The sequence below is a fragment of the Acanthochromis polyacanthus genome, chromosome 16 (assembly GCF_021347895.1).
Source record: "Acanthochromis polyacanthus isolate Apoly-LR-REF ecotype Palm Island chromosome 16, KAUST_Apoly_ChrSc, whole genome shotgun sequence".
In the NCBI taxonomy this organism is placed as follows: Eukaryota; Metazoa; Chordata; class Actinopteri; family Pomacentridae; genus Acanthochromis; species Acanthochromis polyacanthus.
The window spans coordinates 4309332-4330812 of record NC_067128.1 but is presented as its reverse complement, the minus strand read 5'-3'; the positions used below and the strand labels follow the sequence as shown (position 1 = coordinate 4330812).

The window sequence follows — 21481 nt, the reverse complement described above, 5'->3', positions numbered from 1 at the left end:
ACAATTTTGAGGTAAATGACTTAAGTATTTCCATTTAATGCTACTTTATGCCTCCACTGCACAACATTTTAGAAAGAAAAATATCACTTCATACTCCACTACATTCATCCAACAGCTTTTTAGATTAAGATTTCACACATAATGGATAGTAAATCCAGCTTTTCAAATGCAGCACATTGTTTCCAACCTTTTTGGCTTCTTCCAAAAAAGCAGTGTGCAGTCTGAGTCACATTTCAGATGTCAATGAGTTGCTAACAGCTCCACCGAAAAGTGATTTTTCCCTCCAAGCTTCTCACATGGCCTCACTTCAATAAATGCTCCAATGATCCAACATCTCACCAGAAATCAAAGATTAGAGAAGAACTGAAAACAGATTTGTGCATCAGAACGTATTAACTCGTCAATCATGCTCTTAGCCCTCGGATTTATCTGCTGTCTCTGCATATAAAACTGGATTTAAATTAGTTCAAACTAGTTCCACCTGGAGTAACATGCTGCTGACACACTTATGCTTCACTATTAATAATCTAATGATGGCAGATATAATAATGTATCAATCAGAGGCACCAAACCAGGACTTTTACTTTCATACTTTAACTACATTTTGCTGCTTGTGCTTGCTTAAGTGTGACTGATCCTTGAAATAGGGTATTTTTACATTTCTGCTCCACTACTTTTGGTTAAGGATCTGAATTCTTCTTTCATCACTGAAGGTCATTTAACAAAAGTCACCACTGTTCTGCTCTGAGGGCATTTCCACCCAACAGGATAAAAATATTCAGTGTTTTGCAAACTAAATAAAGAGATCCTTTAATCTGTTTGCAAGTGATGACTCGGATGGGCCAAAAATGACTTAAGACAAATATTTATTCACCAAGGAGATTCTGGTCGCCACCTTTGTCTGCGGAATATGAAGAAGTAGCTCCAGAAACAGGTTAAAAATGTAGAGAAATGGGGGTTTTGTGCATACTTAGACCATATTTTCATTCAAAAGGGTTGCAAAAGGATGCATAACACTCAAAGAAGTCTAAATTGGTTCAGATAAGTCAACAAATGAAGCCCTTCCCTCGACTGCTGCAGTTTTAAAACATGCGTACCGCAGCCTTTCTGCTGAAAAAGACAGGAGACAGGGGAAACTAAACTTCACCTCAGGCTGAAACATACAGTATGGCTTTCTCTCATGGGTGCAATATCTTCGGTGAGCAGCGGCTAAACTCGACTTGTTCTTTCGAAGGCCTGTGTGGCAGTATTTCTTAAACTATGGGTCTGGCCTTTAATTGGATCACAGGTCTGTTTCTGGTGGGTCCTCACACGTCAAACACACCAGTTTGTTTTAATCAGCTCGGGTCTCAAAGCGAGACTCAATTTACACAATTTATGCCCGAGTTGAGAAGGTTTACTAAAGCAGGCTATAAAAGTTCGCTGTGTGTGAGTCGCTGTCAGCCTATACGGACCGACGGTGGCTGAGCCAAGGCCAGCGACTGGTGGATCCACTGGGAGTGTAGGAGCAGATTAATGTGGCGTGCCAGGCCCCACGACCAGACGTGTTTGACGCTAATGCTCCACTGTATATTATCCAGCTTGCAGAAATGTTGGATGTGAGCGATGGGATCCAAGGACAGGGGATGTTTAGGTACTAATTACCAAACAGCAAGGCACAAGTCTCGCTCCATATTTCCTTACTCCTGTGGAAACACTAGGCAGGCTCCATTTATTTTCTTTGACTGTTGTTTCTGGCAGGGCCGCGTCTCAGTAAACACCGCTCGCCCACCATTGTAAATCCGACAGGCGCAGATCTTTCAAGTTAGACTCCTTTGAGGAAAAATGGAGACAGATCGGATGGCGGCGCTCGGGTTTTCCGTCTTAATGAGAGAGTGGAGAAGAGGGATGGCGTTTGATCCCTGGCATGGAAGCCTCTATTTAAGCCTGTCAACGGTCATCACTCTCCCTCTCTTTCTGCTTCTTTCTCTGCTATGGATGAAGAAACAAACCTGCACCACTGGATTTGATCAGTTCAGTCTAACCCCCTGTTTTTCAAAAAAGAGACAGGGACCTTTTCGCCCAGATGATACCTGAAAGCATTGTTGCTGATTGATCACCTCACTGGTAAAGAAAAAAGAGCAGAAGCAGATCTGTGAAAATATTATTTTATTTGTAGAGCTTCGCAGTGTGCAAGCCTCTCAGTCATCATGCTCCAGTTTCATATCACATGTTTGTCCAAAACCACACAAGAGCCTTATGGTTCTTCAAGGAAGTCTCGCTGTAGCTGCAGCCTGACAACAAGCCAAAGACGATAAGCCCCAAGACAAATTTCCATCCTCCTCCTTCCTCCTCCTGTGTGGACAATGAAACTTTTGAACTTTAACTTTCTAGGATGTCGATTCGGAAATGTCTTTCTGATGAAGGGGCTGGAGGGCAGGGCTCCTGACCATCGTGGCGGACCTGGCCCTGGAAGACGCTTTTCATCGCGGCGCTAATGGCTCAAGCTAATCAGGCCTGATTGGGGCTGCTGAATAAATACTCTCTCCATTTATAATATCATGTGTAACTCAAGACAAAATCAATACTGTCGACCGAGCACTAATAGCTGGAGGCGAAACAAATGTCTCGGCTCTGGCTGCGATACATTTTTTCAGAATAGGTCCATCAGTGACATTGGTGTGGATTTCTGATGCTTTCAAATTAAAGGCACATAATTGAGGATTTTTCTCCTTTTAAAAGGCTTTTTATCGGGTTACAAATTAATGCATGCACACGATTCAGGACTGAGCTTTGTTCTATGCTAAAATTTGTTCTTTTAACTAAAAATTTTTAAACTTAAAATCAAGTTTTCAGAAGCAGGAGTGAGAGGGTCATTATATAATTGAGGGACATTTGAAGTCTATGGGATATGGATACATTTTTATTAAAAGTAAAAGAAAGCTAATGTTTTTTTATGTTCATTATGAACGTGTCTTTACAAATTCCATCATTATTTATTATGAAAACAATCACTTATTAATAAAAAAATGACTGGATATCACTAAAATGTCAACTAAATAACCGTCCCAATTTAATAACAACCACCTTCTAATTAGCTAAACAATGATAAAATGAGCTTATTCAAAAATTGTTGTCATTGTGTTCTTTTAATTAAGTTGAGATAATCGTGACAGATATTTCTTTCTTGGCAATATATCAAATTTTATATAGAAAATAACAAATTGCATCTGTGTCTGAGAAATCACTTTCATCTAAGATCCCCAATACAAAAACACCTCTTCAGGAAGTGTGTTAATTCCAGATCACATGACCTGCTCCACATGATGTCATTTCCTCCTGAAGAAAAGACTGGAAGACTCCAAGGCTTTCTGACTTATTTAATATAAAGTAGTGTGTGAGTGAAGTGTGGATTTATGGCATGTCAACAGGTTTACTACAATATCTTTATAAATAACTTTCAATTTCAATTTTACTCAATTGTATCTATAATATTTTAGAAGAATCTTTGTGTAAAAATGCCATGTGGTGTTTGGTTATAGGCGGACATGTTGATTTTAGGTCTGAAAACAGCAAAAATGTCAACTATGATACAAAAGTCCCGCAATTATATATTGACCCAGAGACGCATAGAAGCTCGAGGAAACAAAAAAAAAAACTACAGCAACACCCACAGGAATGAGTGACGACGGGATTGAAACTGCAGATTGGAACAGTCACATTCAGCGAACAATTAGCATCAATCTTCGGTCACAGATGAATCAAGGTGTCTCCGCAGGAGCCAGAGCTTGATAATAAACACTGGAGTCAGACTAGACTTCTGTGGGCTCGGGAATAAATAAAGCGAACGACCTTGACATCAGCAGCTAGTAAAATGTTTGGCCGTGCACTGGAGGACGTATGAAAGAGAGCTTTGTGTTATGAGGAATAAATACAGACAGACACAATCATGTTTGAGCGAAAAAAGAGTTATGTCAGAAGTTTCACAGGAGCAAAATTCGAGCCCCCGCTTTTTGAACTGCGAATCAAGTTAAATGTGTTTGATTTATCTCCTGCTCCACTTCTGTTTTGCAATGTCTGCTTGTGTGATTGAAAAACCATACGCACAGTGAAACTTTCAGAAATCCATCAAGTCTGGAGCTGCACAGCACCATGAGCTGCTCTACAACACAGACATGTGGCCTGTTTACCATAACAGACTAAAAAAATCTCAGGTTTCTGTAAATGAAACTGAAGGAGACTCAAAGGGACACATGGAGGGTGTCGTTTGGGATGCTTTTTTACATGTTGTGTGCTGCTAGTTTATTTTGTAGGAGCTTAGATCAGCCGGCAGTTACTTGGCCAGCCTCCTCGCCACGTCTTTGTAGGCGGTCTCGATCTCAGAGTCGGCAGCGCAGGTGTTGGTGAACTCATCTCGGGTGTAGGCATTCTTCAGATAACGCCACACCCCCGTCATGTCGGAGGGGATGTCATAATTGCGGTACTTCTTAGCAACAACCTAGAAGAGAAGGAAAAGTTGTCACTATGTGAACCAAACCTCATCACACAGCTTTTATTATCAGCATTCTGTTTCCAGAAGGTCATTTTCAGATGAGAAGCTGCAAAATTTACCTTCGTGTAACCTGCCTTACCTCAAACCTCCCACATTTACTGCTTTTTCAGCTCATAAATGCAGGAATAACTGACTTTCAACAATGCCCCTGGGTCTCTTCTGTGCTGAATAGTAACACTAAAAGTCTGTTGAGTTAAACCTGCAGGTGGGAATTATTGTCTCCCCCTTCTGGCAGTGAGGGGAACTACATAAATACTGCAGATGCATACTTACGTTTTGCACATTGAATCAATTGCTTTCGTTTTGCACATTTCAAATTGTTTAAATTACTCTTTTTTTTTACTTCCTTCTTTTAACACTTATCACATGTCAACAGGTTTTCTACAATAGGTTCATAAATAACTTTCAATTTTAATTTTACTCAATTGTATATATAACATTTAGAAGAATCTTTCAGTAAAAATGCCATGTGGTGTTTGGTTATATGTGGCCATGTTGATTTTAGGCCTGAAAACAGCGAAAATGTCAACTATGATACAAAAAGTCCCACAATTATATATTGACCCTCTTACTGTCTATTGATTGCATTACTATTCTTTTAAAATCATTTTATCCTTTTTTAAAATGTTCTACTTGCAGTGCTTATCAGATTCCTCGTGTGAAAACAGGGTCAGCAACACAACTGATTCTGAATATTTTTTCTTCCTTATATTTATTATATTTTCTTCCTTCTTTACCTTGACTATGTGCAGTTTGGGCAGCAGGTTGCAGTCTGCCAGTGTGAGCTCGTTCCCGTCCAGGAAGCTTCGGTTGGAGCCCTTCTCCTCCTCCATGCTGTCGGCATCGATCTCATCCGTCAGGGGGCTGTTCAGGTAATCATCCAGCTTCTTCAGGGCTCTGGTCAAACCTTTCTCCAGAACTGCACACAACATACAAGCATAGATCTGTAAATAAAAAGGTCAGAGTTATACAGCTTGTGCAGCCTCACTAGGTGGCAGCAGAGCTAACTGTCAGAGTGAAGCCCTCAAACGCTGGACTCTGCTACGACCTAGTGGAGGAATGAAATAATGCCTGTCATGTATTTTCTCATCTTGTTCTGCTGTGTGAGCGGCCCACCGGCGTTGGCTTCTGGTTTGGTGTTCTTGATGTAGGCTGAGAACTTGGCGAAGATGTCGTTTCCAGCTGTATTGGACTCTCTCTGCTTGGCGGCCAGCTTGGGATACCTGAGCAGACGGAGGCAGGAGACGCAGTCAGAACCGAAACATCTGGATGGCATTAACACCTGGACTGGAACTCAGCTTCAGGCTTAAAGCATGTTACACACCAAGTTGGCCGCTCGCCCCTTAAGCTCTCTCACACTAAAAACTTTACAGGCAATAAAAGAAAGATTTAGTTAATCTGACGTTTTTCTCTGTGAGCGCTCTCACACGCCGGCTCTCATGTTTTTTTGGAATGTCAGCGACAAAAAAACTCTCCTGACTTTGCTAAAATCGTGCAGAAAACAATGGCGACTCTCAAAAATCTTTGCATGCAGATACTTTAAGTTGCAAAAGTACCTGAAGCACACATGCACTTACAAGTATAAATTCACAAAAGATTTACAGCCGCCATAAACAACAAATAGTTATATCAGTCAGTCTTCATCAAATACAGCACTCTTTTACTGGACTAAAGAGTTTCCTGTTACTTTCAACTGTGTTGCTGGAGAGAAATAAATCCAGCCAAAAGCAGGATGCGTGTAGTCGGCGGTATAATCCGATACTGCACTCTCAGTGTTGTAAAACTTTCTGGCTGAATTACTTCGGGGGGCTGAGCGTTTCCTCCAGAAACTCCTCAATCTTGTTGATATCTGTCTTGACCTCTCCGTTGAAGGTCAGGAAAGGAGGGTGTGTTCCTGGAGCCAGGTTGTGCAGATCTGCAGGTTTTCTGAAGAGAACAGAGACGGCAGAACGTTACAAAGAACAACTTTAGGTGCGTTTTTTTGTGCAGGTTTGCATTTCTGCTTCCTGACCTCTTGAGGTCGACGGTCGTGACGTTGAACACGACTCCTTTGAGCCAGAGGATCATGAAGAGACGCTGAGAGAAGGGACAGTTGCCGATGCTTTCTCCATCGCTGCCGGCCTGCATGCAAAGTGTCAGAAAGTGAGTCAGATCAGTGCTTTTTTGACATAATGTGAAACTTTAGCTCATACAAATATACAGCGGATGAATACAATACCCTAAAAAGAGCTACTGTAGCAGTAACAATGATTAAAAAAAGCCCACTGGAGGGGAATGTTAACTCAGTGGTGCAGTCTGAGCAAATGTTACAGTTCTTGATGTGTGTATGTGAGTAAGTAGGATAAGTTGTGTCGTTTGTTTCGGTTTTCTCCCCTTTTCTCACAGGTTACGCCTCATGGGAGTGACTAGGTACACCTGTGGGTCCTTACAATCAGTAGAGATGGTTAAAAGCTGAGCTGACCTGATCAATGTGGCCGGTGGGCCAGATCAGCGGCTAGCATGCTGTGTTGGTGTCTCACGTTCTGCTAAAAGCCAAAAGTGTGGTGTTTTGATTTTTGGAGCGGCTTTGTGTTAGTAAGCCTGCATAGTGTTGAATTTAGTTTAGCTTTCTTTGCTATTTTGTTGTAAAGAAATAGTATTTTTAGTACACGGTCAGTTTTCCTGCCTCTCTACCCGGGTTTTCTTCATTGTATCCCTCGTCTTCTAGTTCTCAGAGATGTAACACAAATCGAAACTTTAAAGCTCTCTATGTTGGTTGATTTAACCCCTAAAAACTCATGTCTTTATATAAAAATTATATATTATAAAGTTTTTCCCATGAAAATGATGCTCTACGCCCCTTAAAATGGCTTTATTGTACCCCTCCAATGTTGCTTCTCCTTGAATGTGCAAATCTATGGAGCTGGACTACACCAGCTCACCTGCACAATGGCAAGACGTGTAGACATTAGAACAATTCAGCCGTTTGACCCACAGACTAACTCTGAGGAAGAAGAATGATACAGAAAGTCCCAAACTGCAAGTTTAGTCATTGGCTCCCAGGTAGGTAGGTTTGTTCCATATGAAACCCTGTAAGTCAAAATTCATGTTTTTAGACATATATTTTATATTTTTATATATATTAGACATGATATCGGTGCACTGCAGGTACACTGATGGTTTATTCTGCTCATGATCTGTGTTCAAACATGTAGAAAACACCATATGGTCATATTAACGAGCTATGAAAACAACAATTTGATCTTCACCGGAGGGGGTCTTTAAAATTCAAACTATTTTCCAAAGTGCACTCGTATTTATTTATTGCAACGCTGCAGGGCAGCAGTATATCGTGCAGGTCTTCTGTTTTATGTGATGTTCTTTTTGTGTCTCCAGAACAAAGTAGCCAGATGCTTCTCATTCTGCTCAGAGGACCTTGAACTGTTAGGTTAAGGAGCGGTTAAATGTCCTGTTCCAGGTCAAAGGGTCAGAGTTAAAGGACCTATTTGCTGTCGTATTCACAGGCACTAATGCTGTGAAAATCAAGTACGTGACACTTTTTCTTCACAAGGTTGCAACCTTGCTGCTACCAACTACATACATATTTGGATTAAAGGGCTGTTATCTTGACTGTTATCTGGTCAACTGTGGAATATGGTTGTTTATAAAGGAGTCAAGGGTTTTACTGAGCGTGTGAACCAGGCGGAGGCTTTCACAGAGCTTTTTTTATTTACTTTTTCATAGTCAGAAATGACAGATAGGACATTTAAAAAGCATGCTAGCTGTAGTTTCTATTTAACACTATTGCAGTTAACAAGAATATGAAGAAAAAGTATGAAAGCTGGCTGCTGCCTGCTTTCAGCACCACAGCGGATGACGTTTACGCTTCTGTTTTGTTTCAATAATATTAATAATACCTTTAAGAACAGTGTTCACAAACATGCAACACAGACAATTGAATAAGATATAGGAGACAAATCAGAGTAGTCAATTAAAATAAACAGTAAAAATGATAATAAATTAAATGAATAATTAGCTATATCACACAAAGGAGCAAGGCAGTTTAAAAATTAAAGAATAAGATTGAAGGTTAAAATTAGAAATTAATAAGAAATGTCAGAGGATTTAAAAAAATTAGAGACGACATCACACCAAAGAGTCAGGCAGCTAAAAGTAAAATAAAGCGAGAGAGAACATCTCAAATAAACAAGACATAATACAGAATAGAACACTAAAACTAAATAATGCTAAAAGTAAACCTCTCATAAAAGCAAGTCTGTAAAATGGGTTTAAAGAAATGATTTAAAAGAAGTTACTGAGTCTGCAGGCCTTATCTTCTTATTGCCCTTGACATCAAAAAGTTGAATTTTTCCCAGATCTTTGAGTTTAAGTGATTGATGGCAATAATAGCATGCATACTGGTATATTTAATAAAGTGGATCTGTTGCTGTCATGCATAAACCATACATCAGTCATACTCTCAATATTTTAGAGATCTTCCCCAAAATTTCACAAACTGCCTTTATTGTCGACACGGTTGTTTTACTGTGTAAATTTAAACATATAAATGTGTCACCTTTAAATACAAATTTATGATAAATACAGAATCTGCAGTCACACACCTGCCTGCAAAGGAACAGTATAATAATCTAGTAGATTTAGCAAAACTGTAAAGACGCCACAACAAGTAGAAGTGCTCCACTCAAAATTCAGTTCAGCAAAAGTATGCTTTTTAGAAATGCATCAAATATGTCAACCTTTTTCTCAACTTGAAGCTACTTCCAGGTAGAGGCCTAGTTTACAATATAGCCGAGCAAAGACAGAAATAAAACAAAGATGTAGGCAAACAATAGAGGAGAGAGTCAGGGAATGTGGATAAAGACAGCAGGCTACTAAAACAATAAAGTGTAAGTAACATTTTACTGCTGTAGCTGGTCGAGGTGGAACTCATGTGACTAAAATAGGTGCAGCATTTGTTATGTTTTATTTCTGTTGCCTCAACTGTGGTAGACCTGCAGCTGGGGATTTTTAGAACAGGTTCAGTAACATAGGTGCCACTGAGATGTTACTTACTTTTTTTGAATATTGATTTGATCTCACTCTAGTCTGGTCTCAGACAGTTAAAGAGTCTCTTATCTACTGACCTGATTTTAACCTTACAGTTGTGAAGCTTCCACTGATTGAATTAGTTTTTTTCTGGTAGAAAGCTTTTTTAAATCCCAAAAATAGGACTTAAGGTTGGAGCTGTATGACATGCAATAATAATAATCATAAAATAAGATAACACTGAGATTATTTTTGGCAGATATTGCAATATATGTTTCCTTCTGTTCCACTGGGGCAAATATAAAGATGATTTGTGTGATTTTTTTTAATGTAATTTGTACCAAATAAACATGTTCGTATCTTTGGAAGACATAATTTATAGGCCGAGCACCTCCATAGTTCCACAGTCCTTCATGTATAATGATATGTTGTAGCATATTACCTTTAGCAAAATAAAAAAAATTGCAGCTCCTGTGATTTGGATATTGTTCTTGGTCACTTTAGGTAATATTTTAATTAATTAATGTCAGGGTTTATTGTATAACAGTGTGTCATACTATTTTTTATTTCATGCTAATTTATGCTTCTAACTAGCCTAGCCGCGCTAGACAACCCACGGCAACGAATTTAATTCTCTGCCAGGGTGGGTCTAGTTACCTTCCATAAGGCTCGAGGCTGGATTCTCCTAAAACTGGCCGGACCAATCACCATGAAGTGTAGAGTCAGAAGGCGGGCGTAACTAAGTGACGACAGAGGCGTGACGATTCTGACAGAAACAACCGGTGCACAATAAACAGTTATCTTTCGACTCGGCTTTGACCACAGCCCTTACAGATTTGAAGCTAAAATTCAACTTGAAAGATAAACAAAGGACGGCACTGAAGTGTTTCATTGAGAAGAAAGACGTATTTGGACTTATGCCGACGGGATATGGCAAATCCTTAATATACCAGTTGGCTCCACGGCTCCGCTATTGGGAAGCTAATGGGACTTAGCCACAATCCGCTGGTGCTCTCGGAACTATGTCAGCCTATTCGTTGTGTTGATTGGTTGTATACCTACCCAATTGCTGCAGAGGGATTTGATAGACAACCTTTTAGCCCGCCTCCCTCCCTGTCGAGCTTCCCTAGACCCTTGTGCCGTCAGAAACATGGGTCTAGCATGGCTAGGCTAGCTTCTAACTCAATAATAAGGCAAATATTGAGTTAGAAGTGTAAATTAGCATGAAAGAAAAATGTTAAAGTAAATGGTAGTGCAAAGTTGCTCAAATCTGGTTCTTAAATAGTGCACTTGAGTAAATGTGCATCACTTCTTATGCTACACGGTGTCTATAAAGCTTTATGTATGACAAAGAAGCAGCACAGTCACGCTAAGTCATGCTAAAAAAAACTTCTTGCTAGCTTTGCATTCATCCAAATTATTCTGAAAAGGCAAGAGCATGAAAACAAACAAATACGGCCCATATGTTTACGTTCATTACAGAAATACTACATAGAATCACTTCTTCCCCGTCACACACTCGCGTGCATGCAGTGATATCATGTGTCGGCATGTTTGGATGCACAGCGGAGCCCCAACAGCGACACCTGATCCACTGCTTCAGCTGAATTATACATAGTGATTCCATCATCTGGTTCAGTGGCCACTGGGGCACCGGGTGCAGGACCTGACCTGCAGGCTGCAGTCAGTCACACCAAGCAACACAACACACAGCAAAGTGAGGGCGGTGACCTTGTGGTCAGCGGGGTGAGATCTGACACACAGAATCAGACTCCCATGGAAACTAGTCTCTGAAACTTCAAAGAAAAACAGCACATGAGCTTCACTGTGTGCAATTTCTATCATTAAATTAGAGTCCTGAGGTAATTAATATATCATCAGCTTGAAAGTAGCTCCAGAAATCACTACACGAGACAAGACACAACACTGGAAACATTTTGCCGTTCACTATATGTGTCTATTTCAACACGGCTCCGAGCAAAGACCAGAAAAAAAAGAGCTGTCGGTCTGAAAGCAGCTGAGCCGACTGTATGTCCGCCAGCCATTAAAGCCCTCAGTACTGTCTGTGTGCACGTGACGCTTCTGTTGCTGCATTGTTGTGGCCCGGCGCGGTCGTACGGCGGTAACACAATACACAAGTCCGCAGATAATAGCCAATCAACATCTAGAACATGGAGGACAAAAGCTATCACACACAACTGGACGTGTAGACAGTTTATAGAGCTGCTGGGTTATGCGATGAGGCAGAGTTACTTCATATGATCCATCACATAGTGTAAATGCTGCACTATAACTGGGTTCTGGTGTCATTGGTTGAACCAGTTTGTTTTGGTTTTTTTTTGCAATATTTGGCTGTTAAATCTATCAAGTCACACTTTGCTCCAAAAGATAATGAAATTTCTTGCCTCAGACTGAAAATGTAAACAAATTTTATGCTGATGTTTCAATTTCAGCATGCCTTTTCCCCTCTTTTTTCATGTTTTTATGCATTTATGGTACTTGGTCTTTTGATCTTGATGTGCAAAACTTGTGCAGTGCCCCTTTTTTCACTATGCAAAGACTCAAAAAGTGAATTTTTTTCTGAGACTTACTGGAGCACTGACAGATACTGGCACAGCATGTAATTATGATGTCTTCTTGCAATCTTCTGCGATGTAATTAAAAGTAAAATCAGCTATGATTCAGGCTTGTAGTGCACAGAATGCTTCAATATCCTCTAAATCAAAACCTGATTTTTCTTCTATGTGGGGCTCTTGTCTGGAGCTGCAGGTTTCTTCTCTGTCCATCTAGGTCACATCTCAGATGGCAGAAAAAACTAATATTAGCATTGGAAACCACTCTGTCTTGCTCTTTCTGTATATGCATCAAACTGGCCAAAAGTGAGTTTAGTTTCTTTAAGATGAACATGAGGGCCTTTAAAACACGAGTAAGCTGAAGTATTTTGCTTTCTAGTACTAATAGTTTCATGCACCAAAGCAAAACCGGAGAATAAAAGCCAAAGCTTGAGGGCGATGATGGTGTTGTCAGCAAACATTAAGTCACCGACTTGTTTCCTTGGAGATGTCTGTATGAAGCCACACCAGCTAATTGAGTTAGTGCATCCAAAGAGCGCATCGGCTTTGCTTCCACCTCACCTGCCTCAGGTACATTCATGTGGCTCTAACATTGCTCAGGGGAGCTGAAGTGCATCTTGTTATCGAGAACAAAACACATGCGCTGTAGGTGGCTCTTTGAAAACATCTCTTTTATTAGCTGTGCATCATTTAATGTGCATCTAGTCTTCAGTGAATGCACCACGGATGAAAGAGAGTGAATAAAAATCCAGTTCTTTCATTTTCGAGAGAATTCTGCCGACATGCACAGCTAAATGCAATCTAAAAGCAACCAATTACATAATGCAACCCTGCCTGTAGAAAAGCTGAATGAATGTCACCACCACTGAGCCTGACTCGAGCTTCCCACCTTCAACAAGCAGCTTCAGTATCACTGTCACAGAAATCCCAGGTCAACGTGGAGCACAGTGCCGCTGTAACTCTACCTCCACTATTGGATTACATGAGCTTTCCATAACACACGGTGATGCTCGGCTGAAATTTCTGCTCATATTTTGTCCCTATTAAAACTGTCAAACACTGCAACTCATAGTTTTGTCTCTTTCTTACCTTTACAAAAAGCTCAATATCAGGGTCTCTGTCTTGACCGTTTGTGGACATGACGTCACCTCAAAAATGTTTTTCTTTTTTTAAATTCAGTCCTTTTGTACTCCTGGAGGTCTACATCCTCCAGAAAAACAAAACCAAAACAAGCAACAACAAAAAAAGGAAAAGATTATCCTCTCTCCAGTGGGAGTGACAGCTCACTTTTAGCTCCCAATTCAGAATTTTCACCACAGTTTGCTCCTCCTAAAGTTAGTTTTCTCCCTCGTTTCTATCCACCAGTGAGGCTGAGAGTCGGTCCAGGTGGTGGTTGGAGCCCTGAGCTCTGATTTGGACACAGATGGAGAGCAGAGCGAGCTCTCACTGACACAAAGTGTAAAACAGGTGTCAGTTCATAGCAGGGGGAGGAGCCCCATCTCTCTCTTCCCACCGCTGCAACCAAACCTCCACTGAAACGCATTACTACCAGCACTGACACTCTTATCTGACCCAAATCTCACTTTTTCATTTTGCATTATTGCTCACAATTGCATGAAGTCGATTAGAACAAGTGAAATGATAAAAAACAGGCATTTCCAGAATACAAAAACTGTCCAAAATAGCATCATATCCCAAATCACTGCTAAAAATATGAGATATGTGTGCCACTTTTAGGTTCTGTGTCTGTCAGTTTTTGAGTAGCAGAGCAGCAGGATTCATATTTAATTCATGTGCACATGTGTTTGACTCTGGCAGGTTATATTTGATCACTAGTAGCAGACCTGAATAAGATTCCTCTGTGAATTATTGATGCTTGGCTTTGGTTTTAAGGCAGGAATTAGCATCTGTTTCCAAAGAGAGGTTATGTAGGACAACAAATAAAAGCAGGTGCATTCTGCAAACACTCACAGCAAAGAAACCGGCTTGTTAAAAACTATACTGAGAGACAAAACCAAGAAAAAATAGACTCATCATCTGAAAGTCAAATGGAAACATAAAAAGACACAGATGGGGCTGCAGTGACTTTTTTGAACCCTTTCTATTTATAGAGCAGCTCCCTCTTCTGGTTGACAAATCAACATGCAGCAATTACCAGCCGCTGAGGAAGAAGGTGTTCATTATCTGTGTTTACGATGGCAAATGTTGAGCAGTCTCTGAATGTGTTATTTTAGGGGTTTGGTGAATTTATTCGTGAAGTTGAAAACTCAACAACACCCACATGTTGAAAACAATACGCAGTAATGAGCCGAGCACAAAAGTCTTCTCAGCTTCAGATCTCGTTCAACAGTTTTCAGACATGGCTAAATATGGAGTCATTAAGCAGAAAAGCAGAACTGGTTTAGAAAAAGCTTCATGTTTTAGAATCTTTCCCAACAGGCCTCAGAATAAAGTATATTTAAAGACCTAAGACAACTGCTTAAGACTTTGGGAGATACTCTGGTTTGCTTTTGTTGGAGGAGGCAATGTGGTAGACTGGTTGGTACTGTTGCTTTACATGATAAAGGTTCTGTGTTTAAACCTCAGTTTCCTCCCACAGCCCAAAGACATGCACAGTGGGCTAAGTAATGAAAGCAAATTGATTGTAGTTGTGAATGTCTGTCTCTTTTTGTTAGCACTTTGGTGAACCTGTCCAGGATCCATGTCACCCCTCGCCCAGAGTCAGCTGGAATAGACTTGAACTAATCGTGACTGTTGGGTATAGTTAATGGACAGGTGCATGTTTTCCTGCTAAGATTCAGATGAGAAAATCGACACAATCGTAATATCTGTTGGGTAAATATATGGTTGCAGCAGCGGACAAGTAGCTTAGACTGGAAACAGGAAGCGTAGCTCATCAAATTTTTTTTTTTATAGCTGCATAATTTGCTACTGTTGGGAACTATTTCCATCACCAGACTATTAGGTGTCACTATCAGGTGGATTTTGTGCAGAAACACAACCATTGTGGCTACCAAGCACCACAATGACACCAGTTTGGACTCATGTCTCATCATATTGGTTCTTTAAAACCAGAAATGACAAGTGACATGTGGATTGAAAACTCAATGACATAATGATTGACTGTATATTAGGTTGGACAAACCCACCATCCCGACCACCACCCTTAGGTTTCCTGAAGAGCCGTTGTCCCTGAATCATTCTCTTAACTCACCAAAAATCCAAAAGTGAGCAAAGAGACCAATATGTTTTTTTGCACCAAGGTGCAGGCATGTTTATTCTGCTGCAGATTTGGGCATTTCAAGATGGGGGTCTATGGGGATTGACTTAAATTTTGGAACCAGGCTCGAGTGGTCATTCAAGAAACTGTTCTTCCATGTTGGTTTTATTTTTCAGGCTAAGAGGTTGATATTTACATACATTGTGCACCCATGTGATGACCTTCCAATCAAAATGTAGGCCTGCCCTAAAGCATAAGTTGCTTTTTTGCCTATTTTACTCTAAACAGGACCATAATTTACAAACAGAGCATCATGATGTATTAAAGGGGATTTTAAACTAGTGATTGAAACCATAAATTCATTCAAGGAAATGTGTACTAAGGAAAGAAATCAAGTCTCAAGTAGAATCTTTCTCATTGACTTTTATACAATCAGACTTTTTTTGCAGCCCAAGGAGTCGCCCTCTGCTGGCTGTTAGAAAGAATGCAGGTTAAAAACATTTCAGCTCTTGTTTACTCTTCAGATTCAGAGGCTACATCCGTTTTTTATATACAATCTGTACACAGGCTAACCAGAATAAATGATTTGTTGTTTTCAGCATTTGTATTATGTAATTGCTCACTGCTGCCTTACATTAAGCAAAAAAAAACATATATAAGAGTTGCATCATTTTTATCCTCTGGTCAAAACAACAAAAACACATTTATTCCAGTATACTGAACTTTTCCTTCACTGATTTCTCAATATTTGATGATAATGAAACCATTCAGGGCTTCTCTGACAAGGCCTTGGTTCTGTGGCTCTTTATGACAAAAGGAAGCTCAAATCACTGACTTGCTGAGCTAATCATTCACCATCAACATCAAACAGTAACAGAAATCTGTATCTTTCCGGCGCCAAGGTGAAGAGGGTTGTTTGAACTCTCATGTGTTGACACACAGTCACCAAATGTGTTAACCAAACAGACTTATGAGCATTATCTAACTTTTTAGGTCCTGACATGAACCACCAGAGGAAATTATCCCTCTGAATGTGACTAAATGGATATCCAGTCTTCCTGAGTGACTGCTGGAAGAGTTATCGTAAACAGAGCTTCTCATAGAGTGTTAAAAACAGGCTGTTCATGTGAAAATGCTTCTTCGTGATCGCAGTGATAAGACTATTCTGTAGTAGTTTGCTTTAGTCCAGAGAGCCGAGGAGGCTTTGACAACAAAAAGATTATTTCCAAACCTTCCTCCCAGGTTTTATAGCACAGCTCGGTTTGGTTTATGGCACCGTTGAAGATTAAACAGTTGGGAAATCCACTCATGACTTGGATTCACTCAGATGGGGGGTGGGACGGCATATTGGGAGCGGGTCGAGGATGTTGTCACGTCCACTGTGAGCTATGGTCGATGATTATCATATTTGCGGTATAACCACATGACTTAGGTCAACTCTAAAATCCCACTGATGTTCATCAAGATCATTAAGAAAATGGACGACGCTGCAAAACACAGCCTCATATTTATATGTATTTAGTTCTATTTATTTATGTAGCACACATTCACAACAAGCTTTTCACTTCACAGAGTCATTTCAACAGCATATAAAATTATATTAGCGAGATAAAGACAATAATTCCCATTAAGCAGCACTTGGCAGAAATGGGCAGAAACCTCCGTCAGAACCAGGCACAGGGAAGATGGATGTCTGCCACAACCAGTTGGGGTGAGGGGTGAGTAGAGGTGCGACGATGAATATATCAGATACTATTACATTAATTACTAGCTATTCTGATAATTACTTATTTGGTTTGCATGTTTTTGTAACAGAAAAAATCCCACATCCTGTGGTTCCAGTATCTTAATTGTGGTTTCTTTCTTCCTCTGTGACAATAAACTGAAAATCTGTAGTTTGTGGACAAAACAACAGATTAACTGACCATTCAAAATTATTAATTGACGACTAAAAAACACTCAGATGCATAGTTGAGTTGATTCAAAACAGTCTGTTTAATGTTTGTTTTTAGTATGTTGACTTGCTAAATATGGATCCTGTTGAGTTGATTGACACATTAGTTAAATCTATTGCCATCAGCTGTTTTGTTTGCCATGTTTTCTTGTTTCTGATCACTTTCTAAGGTTATTTTTAGGGGCCAGCAGTGTCATGAAGGTCTGTTGTCAAGAGACTGGTGGTTTCAGTCAACCTTAATGGAGCAAACCAAGTGTACTGAGGAGAAAGGGGGGGTTTGTCTGAGTTGCTCTGTTTGGTTTATTGTTTGTGCATTTCAGGTTGGATTACTTAGCTTGAGTGGGAAGTAGGTGTTCATATGCTGCTTGGGAGAATTGTGCTGAGGTAACTTTAAATCACTGAGCTTAATGTATATATTAACTGCAGTCTTTGCTGTAGACTCCACCTCTTCCTGTTTAGTAATGGTTCAGAATGAAGCCTTTATATCCTGGTTGATTTCAGTGTTTCCTGGTTTTGGTTGTGTGTCAGGGGGAACCTTTGTCACTCAGTTTTGTGTAAGTGTACCTGTTTTACACTTCAGAATCTGGTAAAAGACAAAGTTTTGCTAAAATCTGTATGCTGTATGCCATTCTGCTGGTGGCACTTCAGTGAGGGGCATACCATTGTTAAAACCTGACACACTGATTGACATTGTTCACCTTTTCTGACATGCTTTAGACCACACAACTAATCAAGTGATCAAGAAAATAGCAGAAACAATAATTGACTGTGAAACAAGCAGAGAAATTACATCATGTTTTGCTGTTGGAAACAAAGCATTTTTGAATTTTTGCAAACAAATCCTATTTCTGGAGCTCATTCCTGTCCCTGTGTCCAGTATAGGATGGATATTTGCCTGTATAGTGAAGATTAAAAGAGGAAATATGACATGCAACACCAGCTGGAATTAAACTAGGAAGCCATTTGGCTGCCAAGAACCTCCATGGGAAGACCTGCAAGATCTCAACATCCAGGTGAGATTTCAGCAATCATTTGGCTTGTCTGCATCAGCGTTGCTTGCATGCTTCCATTTTTTAATAGCTAAGGCCTTGTCTGACACTATACAAAGATAGTATACCATCTTTATGTTTGATGATTACATATTTTGAAGTTTTCTTCCATGAAAATAATCCATTCCTGCCTTGAAATGACCCAGATGTACTGTAGTTCTCCACTGTGGCTTCCTCTAGAATTTCAAGTCTTCAGCACACTAGCTCACCTAAGATTCTGTTAAAAAAACCCATGTCTGTATATGAAAATTCCCCAAATTTAAAAGTTTTGTCTAAAGAAAATAATCCAATCCTGTCTTAACACTGCTTGAATGTACTTGTACGTTGCTTTTCTTGAATGTGCAGATCTATTGAGTCTATGGAGCTCGAGCTCAGCTACAACTTTGCTCAAACGCTGTAACACTACTCGATGCTTTACAGTGATAAGTTGCAATATTGGGGTAATTCAGCCATACTTCATGGAACTGAAACTCCATTTTGAAGAAGAATAATGGCACAGGAAGTTCCACCCTGTTTTGTGACAGGATTTGTTCTTTAAGTATGAAAGAAGAAGCCTGAATCTGGGTTTTTGAGACAGTCATTCGTAAACTGTAGCTTCAAGGTGGAAACACTCACTCATGATATGTCTTATAGCATTTAAAAAACAGCATTTGGATGTTCTAACAAGGTAAAACGTGATTTTCATTGGAGAGGGGCTTTACGAACTCACCATCGAGATCAGATTGTTTGCATTCGGCTTGTCTGTATCTAGTTTGATTCTCTACCCTCACTTTTTAGAAAGCATTTTCCTTGCTGATGCTATACAAGGACATGCCAGTTTTAAGATTTGCCAAAAACTACACGTCATTACCTAACTGAGCTCCTTGAATCAAACCCAATCAGCAAAGTGACCCGTGCATGAGCTGATAGTACAAACCTCCGACCAGCTATCACCAAAAAGCAGCAAAACACACACTTGGATTTGCACAGGCATGGAGTTCACCTCTGCTTTCTATGGCCGTACAGTAGATGGGTTAATTATTACATCGGAAGGCCTCCAGATTAAAGTCACAGTCGAGGATTCAGGACGAATGTTTCCTCGACATTTCTGAAATCGGTACATTTAACACACTCAGAATTTCCGTCTGCACAACCCTAACCCTTATAATTTGTTAGGCTTCAGCAGTGAAGCATGTGTGTAATTAAGCTGACAACACTGTCACCTTTAGCTTCATAATTCATGGCTGCTGCTGCTTCACGTTATCTTATGCAATCATAGTATCAAGACAATCGTATAAGATAATTATATACGATTCTGATAATGTGACCTCAGGAATTAATGTGGTGATTTGTCATGTTTTTAGCTTTGGCCTTCTAAAAACTGGCACCAACAGAAATCGGACAACAAACTGAAGGACAGAAACGCAGACTTTGATGGCCATATATGCACTAATATGTAATCTAAATGCCAGATATCACAGGCTTATTGCAGATGACATCATTTACAGGAGCTGTTGGCAGGATGCTGTTTTATTGCCACATTAGCTCCTCATTATTCATCTGTATGGCAATCATTGAGTGGATGTAATCCGTATTATTATCCACTGATACACAACATGATAGTTGAATTACATGAGAATTAATGGTTTTTTATCATAAATAAGTCATTTTGAACATGTGATTTTTGGAGATTTTTTGCCAAAATGCACCAGTACTTCACATAATAAAAGTAAAAACTCAACTTAGTTAATTTTATGCCTCATTCTGAAGTCGGAAACTGACTCTGTTTCTGCTGAAGTTTTTCATTTTGGAGTTCCTCGTCTTACCTTGACGAACAGGGCGACTTCAGGCTGACTTGGATCAGCCGGCGCAGCGCTGCTGTCATCCAAAGTGACATTCTCCAGAGTTTTGAGGCTGTAGTCGACGGTCTCCACCGGCTTCGGCTCAATTTCAGTGTGGGTGAAGGCCATCAGCAGCTCATCCTTGGCGTTATCCTCCTCCTGCATGCTCTGCTGGATCGGTGGGTCATCGCACGGGTCTCCGGGGGACTCCGAGGAGTCTGACGAGGATGAGGAGCGCCTGGATCCGTCGTGCGCCTCGACACTCACCTCCTGCTCCGTCTCCTGCTCCGTCACCTCTTGCTCAGTCACCTCCTCCACCACAGTCTGCTGCTCCTCTACTGTCACCTCTGCTTTCACTTCTTCATCTTTACCCTCCTCGTCGTCACTGGAAGAAGAGGAGCTGTGTTTGTCCTCGTCCCTGATGGCCATGTAGTCCGGGGAGCTGCGCTCTGGCTCCGCGGAGACGTGGACTTGCACCTGGCTGTACAGCGGTTCACCTGCGCTCTCGTATTTGGGCTCTGGATGGGGGCTGTCAGCTGCTTCACGGCGCTCTTCGTGCGCATTTTCTATGTCTATTGTGTCATAGATGTGGTCCATGTTGGCTGATTTAGTCTTTTTTATTTTTTGGAGGTCAGACTCTGGTGGTAAATGTGCTGGACAGATGGAAGTCGTGGCGCACAGTCCGCCTGCCTCTGACTGACTGAGCGTCCGGGCAAATTCCAGCGATAACTCATAAAAGACCTTTGATCCTGCAAAGTTAACAAATGAGTAATGCAGCAGAGGACGCATGAGCCTTGAAGGACATGGAAGTGCATCAGGTACTTCCCTAAAGGTCATAACAGAGCAGGAAAACATGGAAAAGCTTTAGTTTATTTTGGTACTTGATCCACTGTTGGAAAAAATGTTAAGAAACTCAAAAACAAAATAAAAAAAGTTGGTCAGTTCAACTTGGTTAAAGTTTGATTTTTGAATCTGTCCAACTTTTTCCCACTCCTGTGACTGACAAGTTGCAGCAATTGTCCTAATTTAGAATTTTCATTTCGGTGAACATGATTTAGTCTGTAGTTTCTTTTGGCCTTTAAAGCAGAAATCTTGACCTGTGAAATCACAAAGGCCATAGATTAACTGGATGCTTGAAAAGTCCCTTCTTAGTTAACACTAGAGCTGCAATGAATAATCAATTAATGGATTGGTTATCAACTATTAAATTACCTGCCAACTAATTTGATAATTATTAGGTTTGTCTAAACCCTCTATAACTAAATTAAATTTGACTATTTTCTGGTTTCTGTCATCTTCTGTGACAGTA

At 40.4% G+C, this 21481-nt stretch overlaps 1 protein-coding gene and 1 long non-coding RNA gene across 3 annotated transcripts in view; both read right to left on the bottom strand.

The window, feature by feature from the left end:
• LOC127530262 (uncharacterized) overlaps positions 1 to 21481 on the bottom strand; it is a 132030-nt gene that overhangs the window by 55548 nt on the left and 55001 nt on the right. The window lies entirely within an intron of this gene.
• Positions 2134 to 20883, bottom strand: clic5b (chloride intracellular channel 5b). 2 transcript variants are annotated; one of them, XM_022214777.2, is made up of 6 exons: positions 20158 to 20883; positions 6543 to 6652; positions 6332 to 6457; positions 5648 to 5754; positions 5269 to 5450; positions 2134 to 4477 (listed from the first exon to the last, which is right to left on the bottom strand). In XM_022214777.2, exons 1-6 carry the CDS (start codon positions 20767 to 20769, stop codon positions 4313 to 4315), a joined length of 1302 nt encoding a protein of 433 aa, XP_022070469.1. In that variant the 5' UTR covers positions 20770 to 20883; the 3' UTR covers positions 2134 to 4312. The 2 variants fall into 2 exon arrangements, with proteins under 2 accessions (XP_022070469.1, XP_051792550.1); XM_051936590.1 differs by lacking the exon at positions 20158 to 20883 and adding an exon at positions 13219 to 13568.

Bases quoted from the DNA above. Each gene is read 5' to 3' on its own strand.
- clic5b (XM_022214777.2), bottom strand. From the start codon at position 20,769: ATGGACCACATCTATGACACAATAGACATAGAAAATGCGCACGAAGAG. The intron at 6,653-20,157 runs GTAAGACGAGGA...CTTTGCATGCAG, and splicing joins AAGTCGCCCTGTTCGTCAAG to GCCGGCAGCGATGGAGAAAG. The intron at 4,478-5,268 runs GTAAAGAAGGAA...CTTCTCTTCTAG, and splicing joins CCAAACTGCACATAGTCAAG to GTTGTTGCTAAGAAGTACCG.